This window comes from Lynx rufus, unplaced genomic scaffold (genome assembly GCF_022079265.1).
Source record: "Lynx rufus isolate CCGP_SWC_20201006 ecotype Redwood Valley unplaced genomic scaffold, mLynRuf1.p SCAF_25, whole genome shotgun sequence".
NCBI classification, from domain to species: Eukaryota; Metazoa; Chordata; class Mammalia; order Carnivora; family Felidae; genus Lynx; species Lynx rufus.
In genome coordinates, this window is record NW_025814840.1 from 15,083,282 (window position 1) to 15,103,591 (window position 20,310).

Sequence of the window (20,310 nt, forward strand, 5' to 3'; positions counted from 1 at the left end):
TGTGTGTGTGTGTGTGTGTGTGTGTGTGTGTGTGTGTGTTTCAGGTTACTAGGTAAGAATCCAGTGGGGAAAAAATGATACAGACCGCTAAGAGCAATCACATATATTTTTCTGCGAAGGTTGACATCCATTACTACTTTTAGTAACATGGCCACAGCTTTTGAAAACACAGCAGCATGAAACAGTTCAAAGGTAGACACATTGTTTTAATTTGTTCACCTTAAAAAAAAAAAGGCTCAAACAAAGTAAGGCACTTAAGACAGAAATTCTTTCTCCAGTTGATATATGGATGGTCGGCTAGTTCTGCTCTTCATCCTGCACAAAGGCACCGTGCAGTCCCTGCTTTGGCCTTCGGCATCTGCGTCCAGTAGGGAAGGCACATGGGGTTTAGTTCTCTCCTGGGCAACGAGGGAACAGTTAGCAGTGGGTCCCGGACCACGCATGGCAGAGTCGGCCCCTGTGGGCTGAGACTCTGTTCGGCTCCTGGAGGAGGGAGGGCGAGGCAGAGGCATGATGCTGACCGCTCTTTGTTTTTCGGGCGGGGCCTCCTTTGGCAGGTTACCGTGAGGCCCATGTGAGAGGTGGGGGATCCCCAGAACCCGCTCAGGTGGCAGGTAAGAGGCTCCGGGGGCTGGTAGGAGAGTTGTCCCAGCTGCTTGAGAAAGCAGAGACAGTGCACAATTAGAGGGACAGTGACTTCTGAAACAAGCAACATCCAGCCCAATAACCAGGAGGGCACATGGATTCGGTAATCACTTTCAAGTGAGCAGTAACAAAAAACCCTGGACGTAAACCTTTTAGAAGGACTGGGATACAATGCCGGTTTGTTTATGAAAAAGCGCTGCCAGATTGTAAAGAGTGTTTCTACCAAGGAAACTCGACCCATAAACACAGCCACATCACTGTCACAGCACTGTGGTCAATCATTGCAACTGTTTCATAAACAGGAGAGGCTTCACGATGGATAAGACTAGAATAGAGGTTTGTTTTTGTGTGTGTGTGTGTTTTAAATTATGGTTAATATGATGAACTTTCACTTTCAGATTATGATCTGAAAAAGTGGATGACAACTGGGAGGCAGTTAGGTCCTACATGCTGGCCCTTCTCTTTCTTGTTCTGCACAACTGACTCATTACCACTCCAGCAAATAATTATTGGCTTACAATTAAAAGAAAAAGAATGCTTTCTCATGGGATTATTGTCCTAGGATTTCTCCTTGTGCAATTACAAACTGCTAATACTCTACTGCATTATAGAAGGGCAATAAATGTATCTAAAGACAATGGACGATAAGCTGAAAAAAAAATCACGTCGGGGGTACAGTCCTTAAAAGAGCAGAGGAAAAGAAAAAGAATGAAAACCATTTCAGTTTTAATATACTTTATAACTAACCATACCATAACTTTTTACAACCTAAAGGGCATTTTTCATACACATGACCTCGCTTAGTACTCAAGACATATGTTTGTAATTATCTTTACATACAAAAGAAGTAACAGCTACACAGCATGCTGTGCACTGTTTGACTCTTACCCTTGCTAAATTCAACCTGGTCGTCAACTGAGCAGTGAAGCCGGGGGACGCAGAAGAACACGTATCACAGGGGAGGCTGGGTGATCAGTTATGGGGTTCCAGCTCTCCCACTAATTACTGGTTCAGATCTGAGCAAATGACCTGTCCTCTATACTGTGAGGAGCTGGGGCAGTTATTCTCTACATGTTTGCTCGGTTTTAATTTGCTATTATATATATACGTTGCTGAAATCCAATCACGCTTTTCCTAGAATTCAAATGATAAAGTCAAACAAAAGAGGAGGGTAAAATTCAAAGATCTGTATTCACTGTGCAAACAAACTTGTAAGTGTAGCCACTTGGAAGATATACAATCAGATATCCAAGCGATTTGACATTCTAATCTCAACAGCAGTGTTCTGTACTTTGACCCAGCTAATGCAACCTACCTGGGGTCTGAGAAGCGTTTCCATCAGACAGGGTGCGTCTGTGATGCAATGCTTGTTCTTTCGAAGAAGGGTAATAAGGCACATTCCCACATGTCAGCTCTAAGAAAGGAAGAGGCAGGTTTTTCCACATCCTCTGATCAGTCTTGAGTCTTGGTGTGGAGGGCGGTCTGTGACTCCCTCCCCCGACGGCAGGGCAGAAATCTGGAGCGGGCATCTCAGGGTCACAGGTGATGTGGGTGCTGCCCTCAGACGCATCTTCACCATCGGTCTGGAGCAAGCACTTCGTGGAGAGAGAGGGCATGGACAGAAGGCTCAGGGGACTTGTTGGAGGGAAGACGGGTGGGTTGCCGGCCCCCTCGCCTGTAGACGGTGGCCTTGTAGAAGGACTTGCACTGCCTCGGGACTTGGGAGCCCGCTGGAAGATTCCCTCGCGTTTCTTCCTTTCTTCTTTGGGCAACGGTTCCTCAGCAGCCTGTGTTTTATTGAGCTCTCTGATATCCAGCCCCAGAGCCACGGACGCCAGCAGCATGGTGCAGCCATACAGGGCAGACTCTGTCTTCTTTCTCTGGGGGGATCTGCTCAGGCTATTCGTAGGGGTCACCTGAGGAGTGACAGCAGCAGGGTTCGTGGAGAATCCCTCCTCCCAGCTTCCAGGTTCCACTGGATTCTCTCTCTGGCCATCTTTCCAAAGAGGTAGATCCACATAGGCTTGACTAGGTGATTTTATTTGCTTTGGTTTTCTGTGTTCTGATCCGTCCAGGGAAAGTTTTGGCTCTTCAGAAACACCTAAATAAAGATATAAATAAATATACAGGGTAAGTACAATTTACAGTAAAAATTATTTAAACGATACTATAAAATAAAGCTAAAATCTAATAAATATTCTAAGTCCAAGCACATGGAGTCTTTTCCATTGAGCAAACAGTTCATCCAGAAGGACCCTAAGGAAAGGGAGCCGGGGACACAGAACTCAAGGTTCCCCAGCAAGCACATCACCTGCTGTTCCTTATCCTTCAGGAAATGGCTCTTTGTTGGCACGGAAAATAAAATTAGTATAGAAAAAAGTCATCAAGATACAGAAATGCACACACATATACATGGGCACTGTAATGTATCAGACACAGCGTGCCCTTTGCCTCCTCTGAACGTGTCCGGCCCCGTCATCCATGGCTCGCCTGTGTGTACAAGAACCACTAGGCCACAGATCAGTGTGGAAACTGGAAACCTGCAGAAATGTGAACTCTGACCCACTCCAGACTCGGGAACCAGAAATTCTAAGGCTGACACCCAGGGGTCTGTGTTTTAACACGACTTTACTCAAGTTTGGGAGCCACTGGAACAGAGGAAGATTCTCCGAAGAGGTCCCACAGGGTAACAAATTGTTATCAGCTGAAGAGGAAGTGGTAATTGTTATTACTTGGGTGCTTAACAACGAATCAGCCAAGCGACAAACTCCTTAATCCACATTCAGAGCAATCCACAAAGAGGCTCCAGTGACTTTTCCAATATTATGTCCTATTATTCGTGCAACGTGCTCTATATAGTGCAGACAAGTCAAGAGGCTAGCTTCTCCCAGTGATCCGGTGGTGCTCTTTCTATCACTGCCTTGCCTTCAGACAGCCCTCTTCTTCCTCCGTCTGGCTTCCTTCCACATTCTACCACTGGCCCCAAGTTCCCGCTCACCTCAGAAAGCCCTCTCTCAAAGTACCACCTGATGCTAATGCAGCCTGACACGGCCCATGCCCCCCCAATGTTCAGTCTCGGCTCCCTCCAAAGCTCCCCCACCCCACATCTTTCAGTTTCTGTACTTTTAGATCACAATCTGATGTGCATGCAAGCTGGTAAGCTTCTGACCACCTGTCTTTTTAAATTTGGAGGAGTCTTCCCTGAATAGTACCTTCATCAAGTAGGCACGAAATGCATTTGGGCGAAACGAATATGTATTACATATATGCACAGTACATGTAACGGATAGCAAATGATCAACCCACAGTTTACAAAACAAGAGTGGGGGATGATACTGACAAGTGAAATTCATTGATTTAAAACTATACTGAGCGGGGCGCCTGGGTGGCTCAGTTGGTTAAGCGTCTGCCTTCAGCTCAGGTCATGATCTTGCAGTTCATGGGTTCGAGAACCACATCGGGCTCTGTGCTGACAGCTCGGAGCCTGGAGCCTGCTTCAGATTCTGTGTCTTCCTCTCTCTCTGCCCCTCCTCTGCTCACACTCTGTCTGTCTCTCTCAAAATTAAATAAACATTAAAATTTTTTTTAAAAAAGGGGGCACCTGGGTGACCCGCTCAGGTCATGATCTCATAGCTTGTGGGTTCGAGCCCAGCATCAGGCTCTGTGCTGATGGCTCAGAGCCTGGAGCCTGCTTCAGATTCTGTGTCTCCCTCTCTCTCTGCCCCTCCCCCACTCACGCTTTGTCTCTTTCAAAAATAAATGAACATTGAAAAAAATTTTTTTAAAAGTTTCAGAGGTAGGAAAATTGTTAGAGAGCCTTCAGGGATTGTTATCACTAAAGAAAAGAAAATTGGTCTTTCTACCTGACAATCTAAGGCAGCCCTTTGATGCTATAACCAAGTTAAAGCTGTTTCAGGAGAACACGGTGGTAAATTTCTTGAATTTATTATCCGTGCTGTGCTTAATTTTATAAGCAACTTATCACTCACCACCCATGTTCAATCTTCCTCTTTTGCACTGTCATGAGGATGTGGTTTCAGCATAAATATCTGCACAAGTATATTTGGGTATATGCAGGACAGATGTTCTGTTATTCCTGCATAAATGTTTCCTAGTCAGGTTCATGATTGTATTCTGACTCTTGCTGTAAAGGCAACAGGTTCTCCTCTTATTACACATTATGACTTAATTGTCAAATACAATTTGAGGACCAAGGAAGAACAATTAATTGTAATAAAACTATTATTCCTATAGTATATTTTTCATTATTTGTGACTAAATAGATTAGAGAAGTCTTCCCTTTTTTTCTTGATTCTTTTATTTACCTACTTACTTACTTACTTACTTACTTACTTATTTATTTATTTATTTATGGAATGTTTTGACCCTCTTAATAAGTCCTCCAAAGGACTGGTGGAGAAAATACAAGGATATATTTGGCTGACTCCACTCAGTCTCTGTTAAGCTACCTCTTGAAGTTCATGTGAAGGGTTATTTTTTTTTTATTTAAAAAAAAATTTTTTTTACATTTATTTATTTTTGAGAGACAGAGCACAAATGGGGGAGGGGCAGAGAGAGAAGGAGACACAGAATCTGAAGCAGGCTCCAGGCCCCGAGCTGTCAGCACAGAGCCCGATGTGGGGACTCAAACCCATGAACCGCGAGATCATGCCCTGAGTCCAAGTCGGCACTTAACCAACTGAGCCACCCAGGCGCCCCTCTCTTAAACTTTTTAATATCTGAATTTTGAATAGGCACACCAAATACTGAAAATAATCATGATTCACTTCAGTTAAATAGAGATTGCAATGCAATTCTCTCTAAGCAGTACTTTTCCACAGATAACCTGCTTGGTAAGATTTCATCATGTCAAGAGGTGGAGATACAGGCAGGAGATCACCCCTTAATCTCAGCAGAATTTCAGGATGTCTATATTTTCATATTTACTATATCCTATACAAAATTAATTTGAGTCTACAGAATTAATTAGGATACCACCTTTTTCTGGTAAACAGCAGGAGTTACAAATTCCCAATAAACAATGTGGAGCCTCATTACTTTTCACCAAAAAGACTTCCAGGACAGAAAATAAGTTATGAATTTAAGTAAAGGTATACATAAGCAATGCTACTACTTGCTAACTTTCCCTATGCTACTTGAACGACCACAAGGAACTATTAAAGCAGAGCTTCTAGAACATTCAGATGGGAAGTCTACCTCAAACAAATTCCATTTCCTGAAGCACATTTACCTGGCTGGTCCACAAATAACGAAGCCAACGGCATGGTTTTCTGATTCTTTAGTAAGAGAGTTGACCAAGGACTGTTGCCGTCTGAGAGAGGTCTTATTCTAAAGGAGAATGTAACAGAAACAAAATTAGGTTTTGACAGATATATGCTGACAAAATTTTTAAGTAGGAAACAGCACATTTGTAGTGTTTTGAAGGGCTAACAACGTACGAATAAAACCTTGAAATGGGACGCAAAGTACATCGGAAATTTTTTTTTAACTGCATAACTAAATAGTAACTAATTTAGTAGGATAAACTCATCCAGGAAATTAAATTAGTATTGGGTAGCTCTGTATTCTTCCAACTGCTTTTTGAAAGTGAAGTCTGGCCAAAGTGGTGTTACAAAAGGCACTGTATCTGTCACGGTATATATACGCTGAAGTACTCCCTCCCCCCGCCCCCACCACGATATCACACACATACCTTTCTTTGCACTCAGTTCTTTCTTTCATTTGAATTGAATTTGGTCCCCAGGTACAACCTTTTTTCTTGAAACTCCTTTTCACATCTTCAAACTCTTCTTGTCGACAGACAGTGTTCCTTCCCCAAGTTTTGTTGCTTTCATCCGAAGTCACTAGGCAGAGAGCATCACTCGTTTACCAATTAAAAAAAATTAAGCCAATCAAACCAGTTGTACAGCTACCTTATGCAAAGCATGTTGGCAGTGGAGAAACATGAAAATGATAAAAATTATTTCTTTCAGCCCACTGACAGCAAACTTCCTTCTCTTAGCATAAAATTAGGGGGAAAAAAAAGTGAAATGAGTTAAAGAAAAGACAGGCTGAACTTAAGGAAAGAAAGTATATATTTTTAAATTGCAATTTAATCCCATTTTCATAAGTCATTGCTGCTTTACTCTGGCCATCACGACAGCTTGGCTACAGTTGCCTTTTAAACCTCAGACTGGTTTTTAAATTAAAAAAAAAATTTTTTTTAATGTTTATTCATTTTTGAGGGAGAGACAGAGCATGAGCAGGGGAGGGGCAGAGAGAGGGAGAGAGAGAATTTGAAACAGGCTACAGGCTCTGAGCTGTCAGCACAGAGCCTGATGTGGGGCTGGAACTCCCGAACCACGAGATCATGACCTGAGCCGAAGTTGGACGCTTAACCGACTGAACCACACAGGCACCCCAAAATCTCAGATTGTTTAACAGTTGCCCCGTCTTGCTTTTTTTCATGGCCTCACAAGGAGGTTTGTAGCCACATTTAATATCCACATTTTGCTGACACACTTCCATGCTGTCCCTCTAGCCTTGAAGTGCACTTGCAACTGACTTGGAAACCACTGGGGGAAATGGTTGCTGTGACTGCACACTTGGGAAAACAATTCTGTAAGTAGATGTTTGAAAGCACAAAAGATGTTTTAAAGCATTATGACCTGTCTACAGAGTGGAATACTCTACGACCATAAAAAAAAAAAATGAGGTTCAGGGGCACCTGGGTAGCTCAGTTGGTTGAGATTCTGGCTCAGGTCATGATCCCAGGTTCGTGGGGTCAAACCCCATGTTGGGCTCTGGGATGAGCTTGAAGCCTGCTTAAGATTCTCTCTCTCTCCTCTTCTGCTCCTCTCCCCTACTTGCACTCTCTCTGTGTAAAAAAATGAGGTTCAGATAAAATTAATTATAATGTCTGTATTAAATATATAGAACCTATTTTATTGTTTTATTTTTTAAATTTTTTTTACATTTATTTATTTGTGAGAGACAGAGAGAGACAGCATGAGCAGGGGAGGGGCAGAGAGAGAGGGAGAGACAGAATCAGAAGCAGGGTCCAGGCTCCAAGCTGTCAGCACAGAGCCTGACGCATGGCTCAAACTCATGAACCATGAGATTGTGACCTGAGCCGAAGTCGGACGCTTAACTGACTGAGCCACCCAGGTGCCCCAGAACCGGTTTTATTAAAAAGTATTTATGCATATGTGCATATAAACACACATTATACAGAGAAGTTAATAAACATAGGTATCAAACTTTCATTTTATGCTCTCTATAAATATCTAGGTATATAAATATACAAATATATAGGTGTGTGTGTGTGTGTGTGTGTGTATATATATATATATATATATGATTTTTTTAAGTAGGCTTCATGGGCAGCATGGAACCCAACATGGGGCTTGAACTCACAACCCTGAGATGAAGACCTGAGCTGAGATCAAGAATCAGGCGCTTAACTGACTAAGTGCCTCTAGATATCAAACTTTTATTGAAGTGTTTACCTTTGAGGGAGATGACTGCTTATGGAAAGAGGGAAATTTAAGTTTTTGAGAATCATTTTTTTTAAATTGGAAGCATTATGGGAGATGTTTCATTTATTTTGTGTGTTTCAATATTTTCCACATTTAAAAATTTACGTATCTATGCGTACAGAGGTGTTTGTGTGTATGTGTGTATGTGACAATGTTGAACAAGTTGTTCACTCTTCTCATGAAGGGTCTCCCAGCAAAGTCTGAGGAGTGGGGGGCGCTCCGCCGGCAGTGGAGCAGGACTGTGGTTACCAGACTGCTACACAGGACTCGCTCTCACCTGTACAGTTCCCCAGCCTGTGGCCCCAGCATTAGCAACAACCTTAAGGCTTAAGTTCCCTCATCTTCCTCCTCCTTGTCTCGATTTGCTCTTCTGTTATCTCTTCTGTTTCGACATTAACTGAACATTTACTGTCCTAAGAGGCTGGAAAGGGTATGGTGAAGAGTCTATGCTCTTGGAGATTGAATTCAGTGGCACAGCTTCGTGGCCATTGAGTTAGGTCAAGTTTCATAAGCTCCCTGTGCCTCACTGGGGGAATCACAATAGGGTCTACTTAACGAGGCTGCTTTGAGAATTCAATGGGTTTACACACAGAAACAGCTCAGAATGGTGCTGGGCACAGCAAGTGCCCAGTGGAGGTTAACTGTTAATACAGTCGTGCTAGGTGCTGGGTCCCAGGGTCTCTGCCCGTACGGAGTTTATGGTATGCTATTTCTGCCTCAATAACCCCTCATAGACTAGCCAATCCTAGATTCAGCTAGCAGAACTTTCTTGGTTTTTGTTAAGCGGATTGGTAAGTAGGACATGGTGGAATGAGGGAGGGTTACTGACATTTTCCACTTGTATCAACCATCTCTTTGGAAAAATAGTGCACTAATCTTACTATCTATTATTATATTCAGTTACTAAAAAACATGCCAAGGATGTACAATGGCAGCAGATTACTGGGACACAGGAAGCTATGTGGTGGACTGTTCCACCATTTGATTCTATTTGACAACACGGAAAAGATGTGTTTTACTCTTGCTTTAAGATATACCCCGAAACTTACATTTGCAGAAGATTAGTGAATTTTCTTCCTTATTCCCAGAGAGAAGTGTGCCTGACATACTGGTATTGTAACAATACCAGTCGTTAGAGTAAGCCAGAGGAAGTTATAGTAAGAAAATATTTTCTGCAAATATTAGATGGTGTTCTCTTTAGCAGAAAGTGATTCAGTGCATGATGGTGACATACTCATGGTTTTATACAAAGTCAAATTTACATAGTATATTTTTATTTGGGTATTTACTTTGGTAGTCTTTAAACAATTTGGGGGTAATCTCTTTTATGTTCAGTTTCACTGAAATGATTCTCATCTCCCTCAATACCTATAATTACTCTTCCCTTCAGTTTCAGAAGTTTTGGGCTTTTCTTCTTACAATGCTTTCACAACACATTTTTCTCAGGTTTACTCACATTTCCCCATCTCTGGTCCAGAGGAAACGTGCCAGATGACATCTCTAACTCACAGTGAAAGGAAGCCCATTCCTCTGAATCAGGTGGGCAGATCGACATACTTGATCCACCCAAAGGGAAAATCCTCGCAATGAATAATTGCTAATGCTATAAAAGGCAGACCCCAGTGAGAGGCTCGAAGGCCACAAAGAGCTTCAGAGTAAGAATAATAATAAAAATAATGATCCAAACAACTGCCAGTACACACAGAGCTCTTACCACGTGTATACACTTGACCCTTTTAAACAACTATCGTCCCCAGTCTACAGAAACAGAATCTGAAGCACAATGAGGTTAAGAAACTTGTCCAAAACCACAGTGGAGTAGAGCCAGAGTTGGGATTCAGTCCCAGGCTGTGTGGCTCCAGAATCCATGCTCTTAACTGCCATGCTCTGCTAAGCTGGAAAGACAGGACCTCCACACAAGCTAGTGACCAGAGAGGACACACAAACAAAGATAAGAGAAACAGCTGGGAACATCTGGGGTCAGAAACAAGAAGACGATGATTCAGGTCAAAGAATGTGAACAGAACACTTCTGCACATGGAGCTGGTCCTGTTTGGAATATCTTCACTCAAATGCTTTCATCTGTTACTTTAGAGAATGGATGCTGACGACCTCGGTGTTTGGGGGAAAGTGGGGATGTTCCCTGAGCTGGCTGTACTGCAACCCCATAGGGTTAGAACTTATTTGAAATCCCAAAAGTATTCAGTTTAACCAGTACAAGTCTTGGGCCTTGCCAGGCTTATCCAGGTATGACTTCCCCTCTTCCACGAGGCTCGTAATCACAACCAAGGAGTGTGAAGACGGGGACTCTGATTTGCCCTGGGTGGGAATGTGAAATGGCACTGCCACTCAGGAAGGCGGTTTGGTGGGGTCTTCTGGAACTATGCACAGGCACCATGTGAACCAGGAATCACACTCAGTGGTATTCATCTGAAGCAGTTGAAAACATGTCCATGTAAAATCCTGCACATGACTTTACAGAACCAACTAAAACTTGGAAGCAACAGAGATGGCTTTCGGCAGATGAGTAGGTAAAAATAAACTGTGGTCTGACCAGATAATGGAACACCACTCTCTGAGCAGCACTAGGTGGAAATGAGCTGCTAAGCCAGGAAAAGCCAAGGGAGAAACTTGAATGCGCATTGCTAAATGAAAGAAGGCAATCTGGAAAGGCCACATACTGAAGGATTGCAACAGTAGGACATTCTGAGAAAGGCAAAGCTATGGAGACAGTAAAAGGACACTGCCAGGGATTGAGGGTGGAAGGGTGAATGGGTAGAGCACAGAGGACTTTTAAGGCAGTGAAAATACTATGATATTATAATGGTGGATACGTGTCATTGTGCATTTGTGCACACCCAGAACGCATAACACCAAGAGTGAACTCCAACGTACACTACAGACTCTGGGTGATGATGGTGATGTGTCAGTTCAGGTTCACGGAGTAGAACAAAGGCTTCACTGTAGTCATAGTGGGGGAGGCTGTGCGTGTGTGTGTGTGTGTGTGTGAGGTGGGGGTTTAGAGGAAATCTCTGTACCTTCCTCGCAATTTGGCTGTGAACCTAAAATTGCTAAATGTAAGTCTAAAAAAAAAAAAAACCAATATGAAAACATGGAAGAAGGCAGAGAAACAGCTGGGCAAAAACAGGGGTCATGACTTCTTGTTCCCTTGCCCTTTCAACATGGCTATGAGGTCAGCCTTGCTATCCTTTTATGTTCCTTTAATTAAGCCCTTACTCTGGGCAAAAGCAAGGTACAAATTATGGCTTTATGAAAAATGCTTTCTCAGAAAAATGGGTTAGTTATGACAAAATGATGGCACTTTAAACTCTAAGATTATGCATTTATTCAGATTACTATACATTTATTTACATCATTTCTCTTTAACTGTGAAGAGGCTAGTATCCTGGGTTCCTGGGAGCTTTAACAGAAAACTCTTGTTGGTGCCAGGGTTTTCATTACAAAAAAACCAACCAATCAACCAAACAAACAAACAAAAAACACCAAAACAAAACAAAACAAAAACCCTAAAACAAAAAGAAATAAATTGATTGCAGACCTGATCAGGGAAAATATTCTTTCAGAATGTTTCTTCTCCAAAAAAGTATAGTAAGTAGCAAAGAATTAAGTTTGTTGGAGACAGCAGAAGATGCAAGTCAATTATTAAATAGGGTAACGTAGGCTGATTACCAGATTCCTCACATGTATACATATAAAACACATTCTAGGGGCGCCTGGGTGGCGCAGTCGGTTAAGCGTCCGACTTCAGCCAGGTCACGATCTCACGGTCTGTGAGTTCGAGCCCCGCGTCGGGCTCTGGGCGGATGGCTCAGAGCCTGGAGCCTGTTTCCGATTCTGTGTCTCCCGCTCTCTCTGCCCCTCGCCCGTTCATGCTCTGTCTCTCTCTGTCCCAAAAATAAATAAACGTTGAAAAAAAAAAAAAAAAAGAAAAAAAAAAACACATTCTTGTTTTGCTTAGTTTACTATTTGGACTCACTTTTGAAAAGAGTCAGTAGTTTTATTTAATTCCGCTAAACTTTCATTTAGGGTCTAACTGAAAGCCCTATTTGTGCAAAGGTGCCAGGCAAATTAGCTATATGTCTTCCCCCCACGCCCCCAGGCTGAACCTTCTTTCTAAAACCAAAACACTACATGATATTTTGAAGCACTTGGTTTGGCTAACACAGACCAAATGAAAGTTAAATCTCAAAAAGCAAAAATTTTTTTCTTCACAAAACAAGGAAAGAAATGGAAGTAATCTTGAATTCCTGAATTTATTTTTCAAAATATCCATAAATGTGCTACTGATATAATTAGGTTATGCAAATTTTACATACAGACATGTTTAGCAAAATGTCTCAAGGTATGGTATTCTACTCGGTGGCATGGGCAGATCACCAATTGCATAGAATCTAAAAACCTTCATTGTGAAAAGAAGAAAATAATTCTGCACAGCAAAGGAAACCATCAACAAAATGAAAAGGCAATCTATGGAATAGAAGAAAATATTTGCAAATCACATATCTGATAAAGGCTATTAATATCCACAATGTATAAATAACTCATTTACCTCGATAACAAGAAACCAAATAATCCAATTGAAAAATGGGCAGATCTGAATACACATTTTCCCAAAGAAGGCATACAGACAACAGACAAATGAGAAACTGTTCAACATCACTCATCATCAGGAAAATGCAAATCAAAACCACAGTGAGATGTCACCTCACACCCGTTAGAATGGCTAGTATCAATAAGACAAGAAATAATAAGTGCTGACAAGGGTGTAGAGTAAATGAACCCTGTGCACTGTCAGGTGGGCATGTCAATTCGTGCAGCCACTGTGGAAAACAGTATGGAAGTGCCTCAAAAAATTAAAAATAGAAACACCAGAGTGTGACCAAGATGGCGACACAGGGTATACCTGACTTTGTTCCCCCTCATAGGAAGATCAAACAGCTACAGTATGTGAGAATAAGACACCACCGAAAGAATCCTAGAATACAGGGGTGAGGCTGAAGCACCTCAGAAACTAAGACAGACTGCATCATAAGGGTAAGGGAAGCAGCTACACATTGAGCACACTGCCCCTGCCCCCCAGGCCAGCGCGGCACCTCAAAGAGAGGTCTCCTCTGACCTTCCAGTTCTCCTGGTGGACAAGAAACCAGAGGGGATAACAGCACCCTCCCATCATTGTGGGTCACTTTTGCAGGTCACTTAATCTTATCTTGCACCAGGGGGATTAGTGGGGAATCTGTAGGGCTCAACCACTAGGAATCTGTGGAGATGGGGTGGGGGAGGGGCTTGCAACAACCAGCATATGATCTTGGCAGACTGAGTTCATACTAGCAGGGCCCAAATAGTCCCAACTGCTGGCTTCATTTATCTGCAGGACCGAGTTCTGTAGTGTGCACATGTGCCTGATTCACATTCTCGTTTCGTCAGCCCTAGGGCCCAGTTTGCCCCTGCCCAGGGAGGGAGCTGAATCATAGCTGCATTCACTGTAAAGAGGATCTTCCAAGCCCCTCTGACCAGAAGGACTGGAGACAACTCCTGGAAGCTGTGTGGCTGGCAGAACTTGAGCCAAGAGGCAGGTAGGTGGAACTGATACTTTGCGGAACAAAGCCAATGGCCTTGTTCAGTCAGGCAACTCGGGGTGTCTGTCTGCTTGAGTTAAGACAAAAAAGAGCTTTACCACCCTTAGAGCTACTTCTGTTGTACTCAGGCAGTGAATCTAATTCATTTGCCTGCGCATCACTGAATACATCCTTCAGCCAGTCCAACCAGACCATGGGAAGCTTCATAGCCCATTCAACAGGCCTATGCATAGTGACCATATGTTAGGCCAGAAAACAAGTCTTAGCAATACAAGAAAATCCTACCAAGTATCTTCTCTGACCACAGGGGAGAACAGAATCAGTAACAAAAGAAAAACTAGAAAATTCATCAACACATGAAAATTAAACAACACTCTCCTGAACAACCAACAGATCAAAGAATAAATTAAAGAGGGGAAAAAAAATTTCTTGAGGCAAACAAAGATGAAATACAACACACCTGAACTTATGAGATACAGCTAAAGCAGTTCTAAGAGGGAAATTCATAGCAATAAATGCATACATTAAGAAGAAAGATCATAAATGGGGTGCCTGGGTGGCTCAGTCAGTTAAGCATCTGACTTTGTTAAGCTCAGGTCATGATCTCACGATTCGTGGGTTCGAGTCCCATGTTGGGCTCTGTGCTGACAGCTCAGAGCCTGGAGCCTGCTTCAGATTCTGTGTCTTCCTCTCTCTGTCCCCTACCCACTCACACTCTGTCTCACTCAAAAATAAATAAACATTAAAAAAAATTATGTGTGTATATATATATATACATATATATGTGTGTATATATGTGTGTGTGTGTGTGTGTATATACATATATATATATATATATATATATATATATATATATATATAAAGAAGATCCTAAATAAACAACCTAACTCTACACCCTAAGGAACTAGAAAAACAAAACAAAACAAAACAAACAAAAAAACCAGTGAGCCAAAAGTTAGCAGAAGAAAGGAAATAATGAAGATTAGAGCAGAAATAAACGAAATAGAGAACAACAACAACAAAAACACAATGGAAAAGATGAACCACACTAAGAGTTGGTTCTTTGAAAAGATAAACAAAATGAACACAACCTTAGCTAAACTAACCAAGAGAAAAAGAGAAAGAACGCAAACCGACAAAGTTATAAGTGAAAAAGGAGACATTAAAACTGATACCACAGAAATTCTAAGGATCATAAGAGGTACCAGGAACAACTATGTGTCAACAAAGTGGACAACCTAGAAGAAATGGAAAAATTCTTTAAAAAATTTTTTTTAATATATTTTTTTTTGTATGTGAGAAAGAGACAGAGCATGAGCAGGGGAGGGGCAGAGAGTGAGGGAGACACAGAATCCAAAGCAGGTTCCAGGTTCTGAGCTGTCAGCACAGAGCCTGACGCGGGGCTCGAACTCACAGACTGCAAGATCATGACCTGAGCTGAAGTCGAACACTTAACCAACTGAGCCACTCAGGCGCCCAAGAGATGGAAAAATTCTTAAACTTACAACTTGCCAAGACTGAATCAGGAAGAAATAAAAAATCTGAATAGACCAATTATTAGTAAAGAGATTGAATTAGTCATCAAAAATATCCCAAAGAAGAAAAGTCCAGGACCAGATAGCTTCACTTGTGAATTTTACCAAACCATTAAGGAAAATTAACACCAGTCTTTCTCAAATTCTTCCAAAAAATCAAAGAGAATGGATCACTTCCAAACTCATTTTATTAGGCAATCTTTACTCTGATACCAAAACCAGAAAAGGACATTTCTAGAAAAGAAAATTATGTGCCAATATCCCTGATCAATATAGACACATAAGTTCTTAATAAAATACCAGCAAACAAAATTCAGCAGCACATTAAAAGGGTCATTCACCATGATCAAGTGGGATTTATCCCTGGGATGCAAGGATAGTTCAACATACGCAAATCAATCAATGTGATACATCACATTAATAGAATGAAAGAAAAGAATCATATAGTCATCTCAACAGACACTGAAAAAGCATTTGACAAAATTCAATATCCATTCATGCCAAAAAGCCTTAACAAATTAGGAACAGAAGGAATGTACCTCAACACAACAAAGACCATGTATGATGAGCCCACCCTTAACATTATACTATATGATGAAAGGTTTAAAGCTTTTCCTCTAAGACCAGGAACAAGGTGCCCACTATCACCACTCCTATTCAACATAGTGGTGGAGTCCTAGCTAGAGTAATAGGCAAGAAAAAGAAATAAAAGGTATAAAAATTGGAAAGGAAGAAGTAAAATTCTTTCTATTTGCAGATGAGATGAAATTATATATATAGAAAATCCTACAGATTGAAAGAAAAAACCTGTTAGACCTGATTAATGGATTCAGTAAAGTTTCAAGATACAAAATTAACATACAAAAACCAGTAGAGTTTCTATACACTAACAACACGTTTTCTGAAAAGGAAATATAGAAATCCCATTTACAATGGCATCAAAAACTATAAAATACTTACGAAGAAAACTAACAAAGGAGGTGAAAGATCTCTATTCTGAAAACTATAAGATATTGATGAAAGAAATCAGAGAAGACACAAATGAATGGAAATATCCTGTGTTCATGGATTTTAAGAACTAATATTGTTAAAATAGCAATACTACCAAAAGCCACCTATGGATTCAATGCAATCCTATCAAGATTCTGATGGCCTTTTTTACAGAAGTAGAAAAACCCCTCCTAAAATGTGTATGGAATCACAAAAGATCCTAAATAGCCAAAGAAATCTTGAGAAAGCAGGAGGTACCACACTCCCTGATTTCACGCTATGCTATTAAGTTATAGTCATGAAAACAATACGGTACTGGCATAAAAACAGACAAATAGACCAACAGAATAGAGCCCAGAAATAAACCAAACTACATATGGTCAACTAATACTTGAGAAGGGAGCCAAGAATACTCAATGGAGAAAAGACTCTTCAATACATGGTTCTGGGATAATTGGATATTCACCTGCAAAAAAATAAAGCTGAAACCATATCTTATACCATTCATAAAAATTAACTCAAAGTAGATTAAAGAGCTAAATATGAGACCTGAAACCATGCAACCCCTAGAAGAAAATATAAGAATAAAGCTTCTTGACATGGGTCTTGGTAATGATTTTTTGGCTATGACACCATAGGCACAAGCAACAAAACATAATCAAATTAAAAAATGTCTGCACAGCAAAAGAAACCATAAACAACCTAGTGGAAAGACAACTTACGGAATGGGAAAACAAATTTGCACACCATACATCTGAGAAGGGGCTAGTCATCAAAGTTTATTAACAAACCCATAAAACTCAATAGCAAAAAATCAAGTAACCAGATTTAAAACACTGGCAAATGTCTTAAACAGACATTTTCCAAAGAAGACATATGAATAGCCAACAGGCACATGAAATGATGCTCAACGTTACCAATCGTTAGGGAAATGCAAATCAAAACCACAATGAGGTATCGCCTCACACCTTTTAGAATGGCCACCCTTAAAAAGACATGAGAGAACAAAGACTGGCAGGGATGTGGACTGCTGGTAGGACTGCAAATTGGTGCAGCCACTGTGGAAAACAGTATGGAGGTTCCTCAAAATATTAAAAATAGAATCGCCATTTTATCCAGTAATTCCACTTATGGGAATTTACCCAAAGGAAATGAAAACACTGAAAAGATACCTGCACCCCGATGTTCATAGCAGCATTATTTACAACAGCCTAAACATGGAAACAACCCAAGGGCCCATCGACAGATGAATGGATAAAGAAGAGGCGGTATGTATATACAATGGAAGGTTACTCAGCCATAGAAAAGAAGGAGATCTTGCCATTTACAACAACACGGATGGACCTAGAAATACTATCTGATCTCACTTATATGTGGAATCTAAAAAAAGAAAAAACAAAAAAACAAAAAAACATAGAAAAAGAAATCAGACTTGTAACCAGAGGTGGAGGGTGGAGGAAGGGGGAATTGGAGGCAGGTGGTCAAAAGGCATAAACTTTGAATTAAAAGATAAGTAAGTACTAAGGAGGTAATGTGCATGATGACTATAGCTACCATTGCTATATGATGTAAAGAAAAGCTGTTAGGAGAGTCAATCCTAATAGTTCTCATCACGAGGAGAAAAATTTTTTACCTTTTTTTGTCTTTCTTTTCTTTTTATTGTTACCTATCGGAGAAGAAAGATGTGCAATAAACCTATTGAGGTAATCAGTTCACAATATATGGAAGTCAAACCACCATGCTGTATGCCTTAAACTTATACAGTGATGTGTGTCAATTATTCCTCAATAAAACTGGAAAAAAAATAGAACTATCATATGATCCAGCAATTGCACTTCTGAGTATTTAGCTGAAGAAAACAAAAATACTAACTTGAAAATACACATGTGCCCCTATGTTCATGGCGGCATTATTTACAATAGCCAGGACGTGAAAACAACCTAAGTGTCCATCAACAGACAAATGGATAAGGAAGACGAGGTATATCTATCCAGTGGGATATTATTCAGCCAGAAAAAAGAATGAAATCTTGCCATTTGCAATAACATGGATGGGTCATGAGGGCGTTGTGCTAAGGGAGATAAGTTAGACAGATAAATACTGTATGATCTTATTTATATGTGGAATCAAATTAAAAAAAGAAAAAAGAACTCATAAATACAAAGAACAGATTGCTGGTTGCCAGAGGCAGGGGGTGGATGAAATGGGTAAAGAGGGTCACAAGGCACAAACTTGCAGGTACAAAATAAGTAAGTCCCAGGGGTGTCACGTAGAGCATGGGGACTATAGTTAATAATAAGGTATTGCATATTTGAAAGTTGCCAAGAGAGTCGATCTTAAGAGTTCTCATCATACGAAAAATAAAAATAAATTTTGTAACTATGTATGGTGACCAATGTTAGCCAGACTTATCGTGGTGATCATTTTGCAAAACATGTGACCCTTCAACAACATGGGTTTGAAATGTGTAGGTCTACTCACATGCTGATTTTTTTTTAAATAAATACAGTACAGTCTGGTATATGTATGATTTTCTTAATATTTTTCTTTAGCTTACTTTATTATAAAAATACCATATATGATACATGTAACATGCAAAATATTTGTTGATTGACTCTTGATGTGATCAGTAAGACTTGTAGTCAACAGTAGGCTATTATCTGTTAAGTTTCTGGGGAGCCAAAAGTTCTATGTGGATTTTCAACTGCACTGCATGGTGGGTGGGTGTTCAGTGGCCCTAAACCTCATGTTGTTTAAGGATCAACTATATATACAAATATTGAATACTTACGTCGTATACCTGGAACTAATATAATGTTACGTATCAGTTACATCTCAATTCAAAAAAGAAAAAGAAAATTAGACTAAGAAATGTCAGACCAAATTTCGTTTTCTGAATGGTTGTGACATCTATGAATGTCACGTGTTCGTAACAAGGACCTTTAATAATACACCTCAGGCTGGATGGAATCCAAGTCGGTTCACGACGGAAATCCCCCCCAGGAGCCCCTGGGCTGGGGGAGAAAGCTTACGCTGTATCGCTCGAAGCCGAGGAATCACCGTGGGGCTACTAGGCGGACTGGAACCATTGCTGTTCAAGCTCCTCCGTTTGTCCAAGTTGGGAGAGGCCTGCACGGTGATTTTATGCTGGAAATCTGTGGGACATGGAAACAAGGAAGAATTAAGGTTTCGTGGTTTTTAAGTTCCATTCATGGCCACTTTCATCAGCACAAAGCAACAAAAGCAAAAGCTGCCCAAGGGTAAGAAGGCAGGTATCTCTGGCTCTGTTGCTTGGTTTCCTTCTTCTCTTCCATTCAGGGTTCAAGTCAATAAATAATGACTCAGAGCCTACGATAGGTTAGGTACGGTCAGATACATACAGAACAATGAGACACTGAGTACTTGCAGAATCGAACCATCTTCTGGGAAGAAGAGTTACCTTTGTGTAGCCTGATGTGGTTATAAACAAAATTAGAAGAGGAGACGCCTTGGACTTAAATGAGCCTTGGTTCTGTCACTAGCAAACTCTGGACCTCAGATGAGTCTGGACCTCAGACCTCTCTGAACTGGTCTCCTCAACTGTTAGACAGAAACAACCAACATTGCACAGATTGCTGTGGTGATTAAAACAGAAAATGCAGTTAACGCTAAGGTGGGGGGGGGGGTTCAGGACAAAACACTCCCCCCAATACTCCCCCTTAACCTATCACATTTCTTCACGACTGTCCACTCTTCATCAAATCTAGCATAAAAATACTCTACTCTGTTTTTACGGGGTCTTCATTTCCTTAGGGAGGCTCCCCTGTTGTATAAAATGCACGTTAAATAATTGCTTTGCTTTTTTTCCCCCTGTTAATCTGTCCTTGACAGTCTGATTTTCAGACCCAGACAGGGACCCTAAGAGGGTCAAGGAAAACTCCCCAACCCTGTCTCAGTTAAAAGCATTTTGTGGTCAACATACCCTACAAATCATAGTTAATCTGACCCAACCTTAATATGGGCAGC

General features: G+C 40.9%; 1 protein-coding gene across 1 annotated transcript in view; it reads right to left on the minus strand.

The window, feature by feature from the left end:
• Window positions 1-254: 254 nt before the first annotated feature.
• The window catches only part of MAP3K21 (mitogen-activated protein kinase kinase kinase 21), a 61,214-nt gene continuing 41,158 nt past the window's right edge, over window positions 255-20,310 (minus strand). Inside the window, exons 6-10 of the mRNA XM_047088755.1 lie at window positions 19,338-19,460; window positions 6,359-6,509; window positions 5,891-5,994; window positions 1,961-2,746; window positions 255-652 (exon numbers count right to left, since the gene is read on the minus strand). Of these exons, the coding sequence (XP_046944711.1) occupies window positions 255-652; window positions 1,961-2,746; window positions 5,891-5,994; window positions 6,359-6,509; window positions 19,338-19,460 (1,562 nt within the window). The remainder of the gene's footprint in view (window positions 653-1,960; window positions 2,747-5,890; window positions 5,995-6,358; window positions 6,510-19,337; window positions 19,461-20,310) is intronic.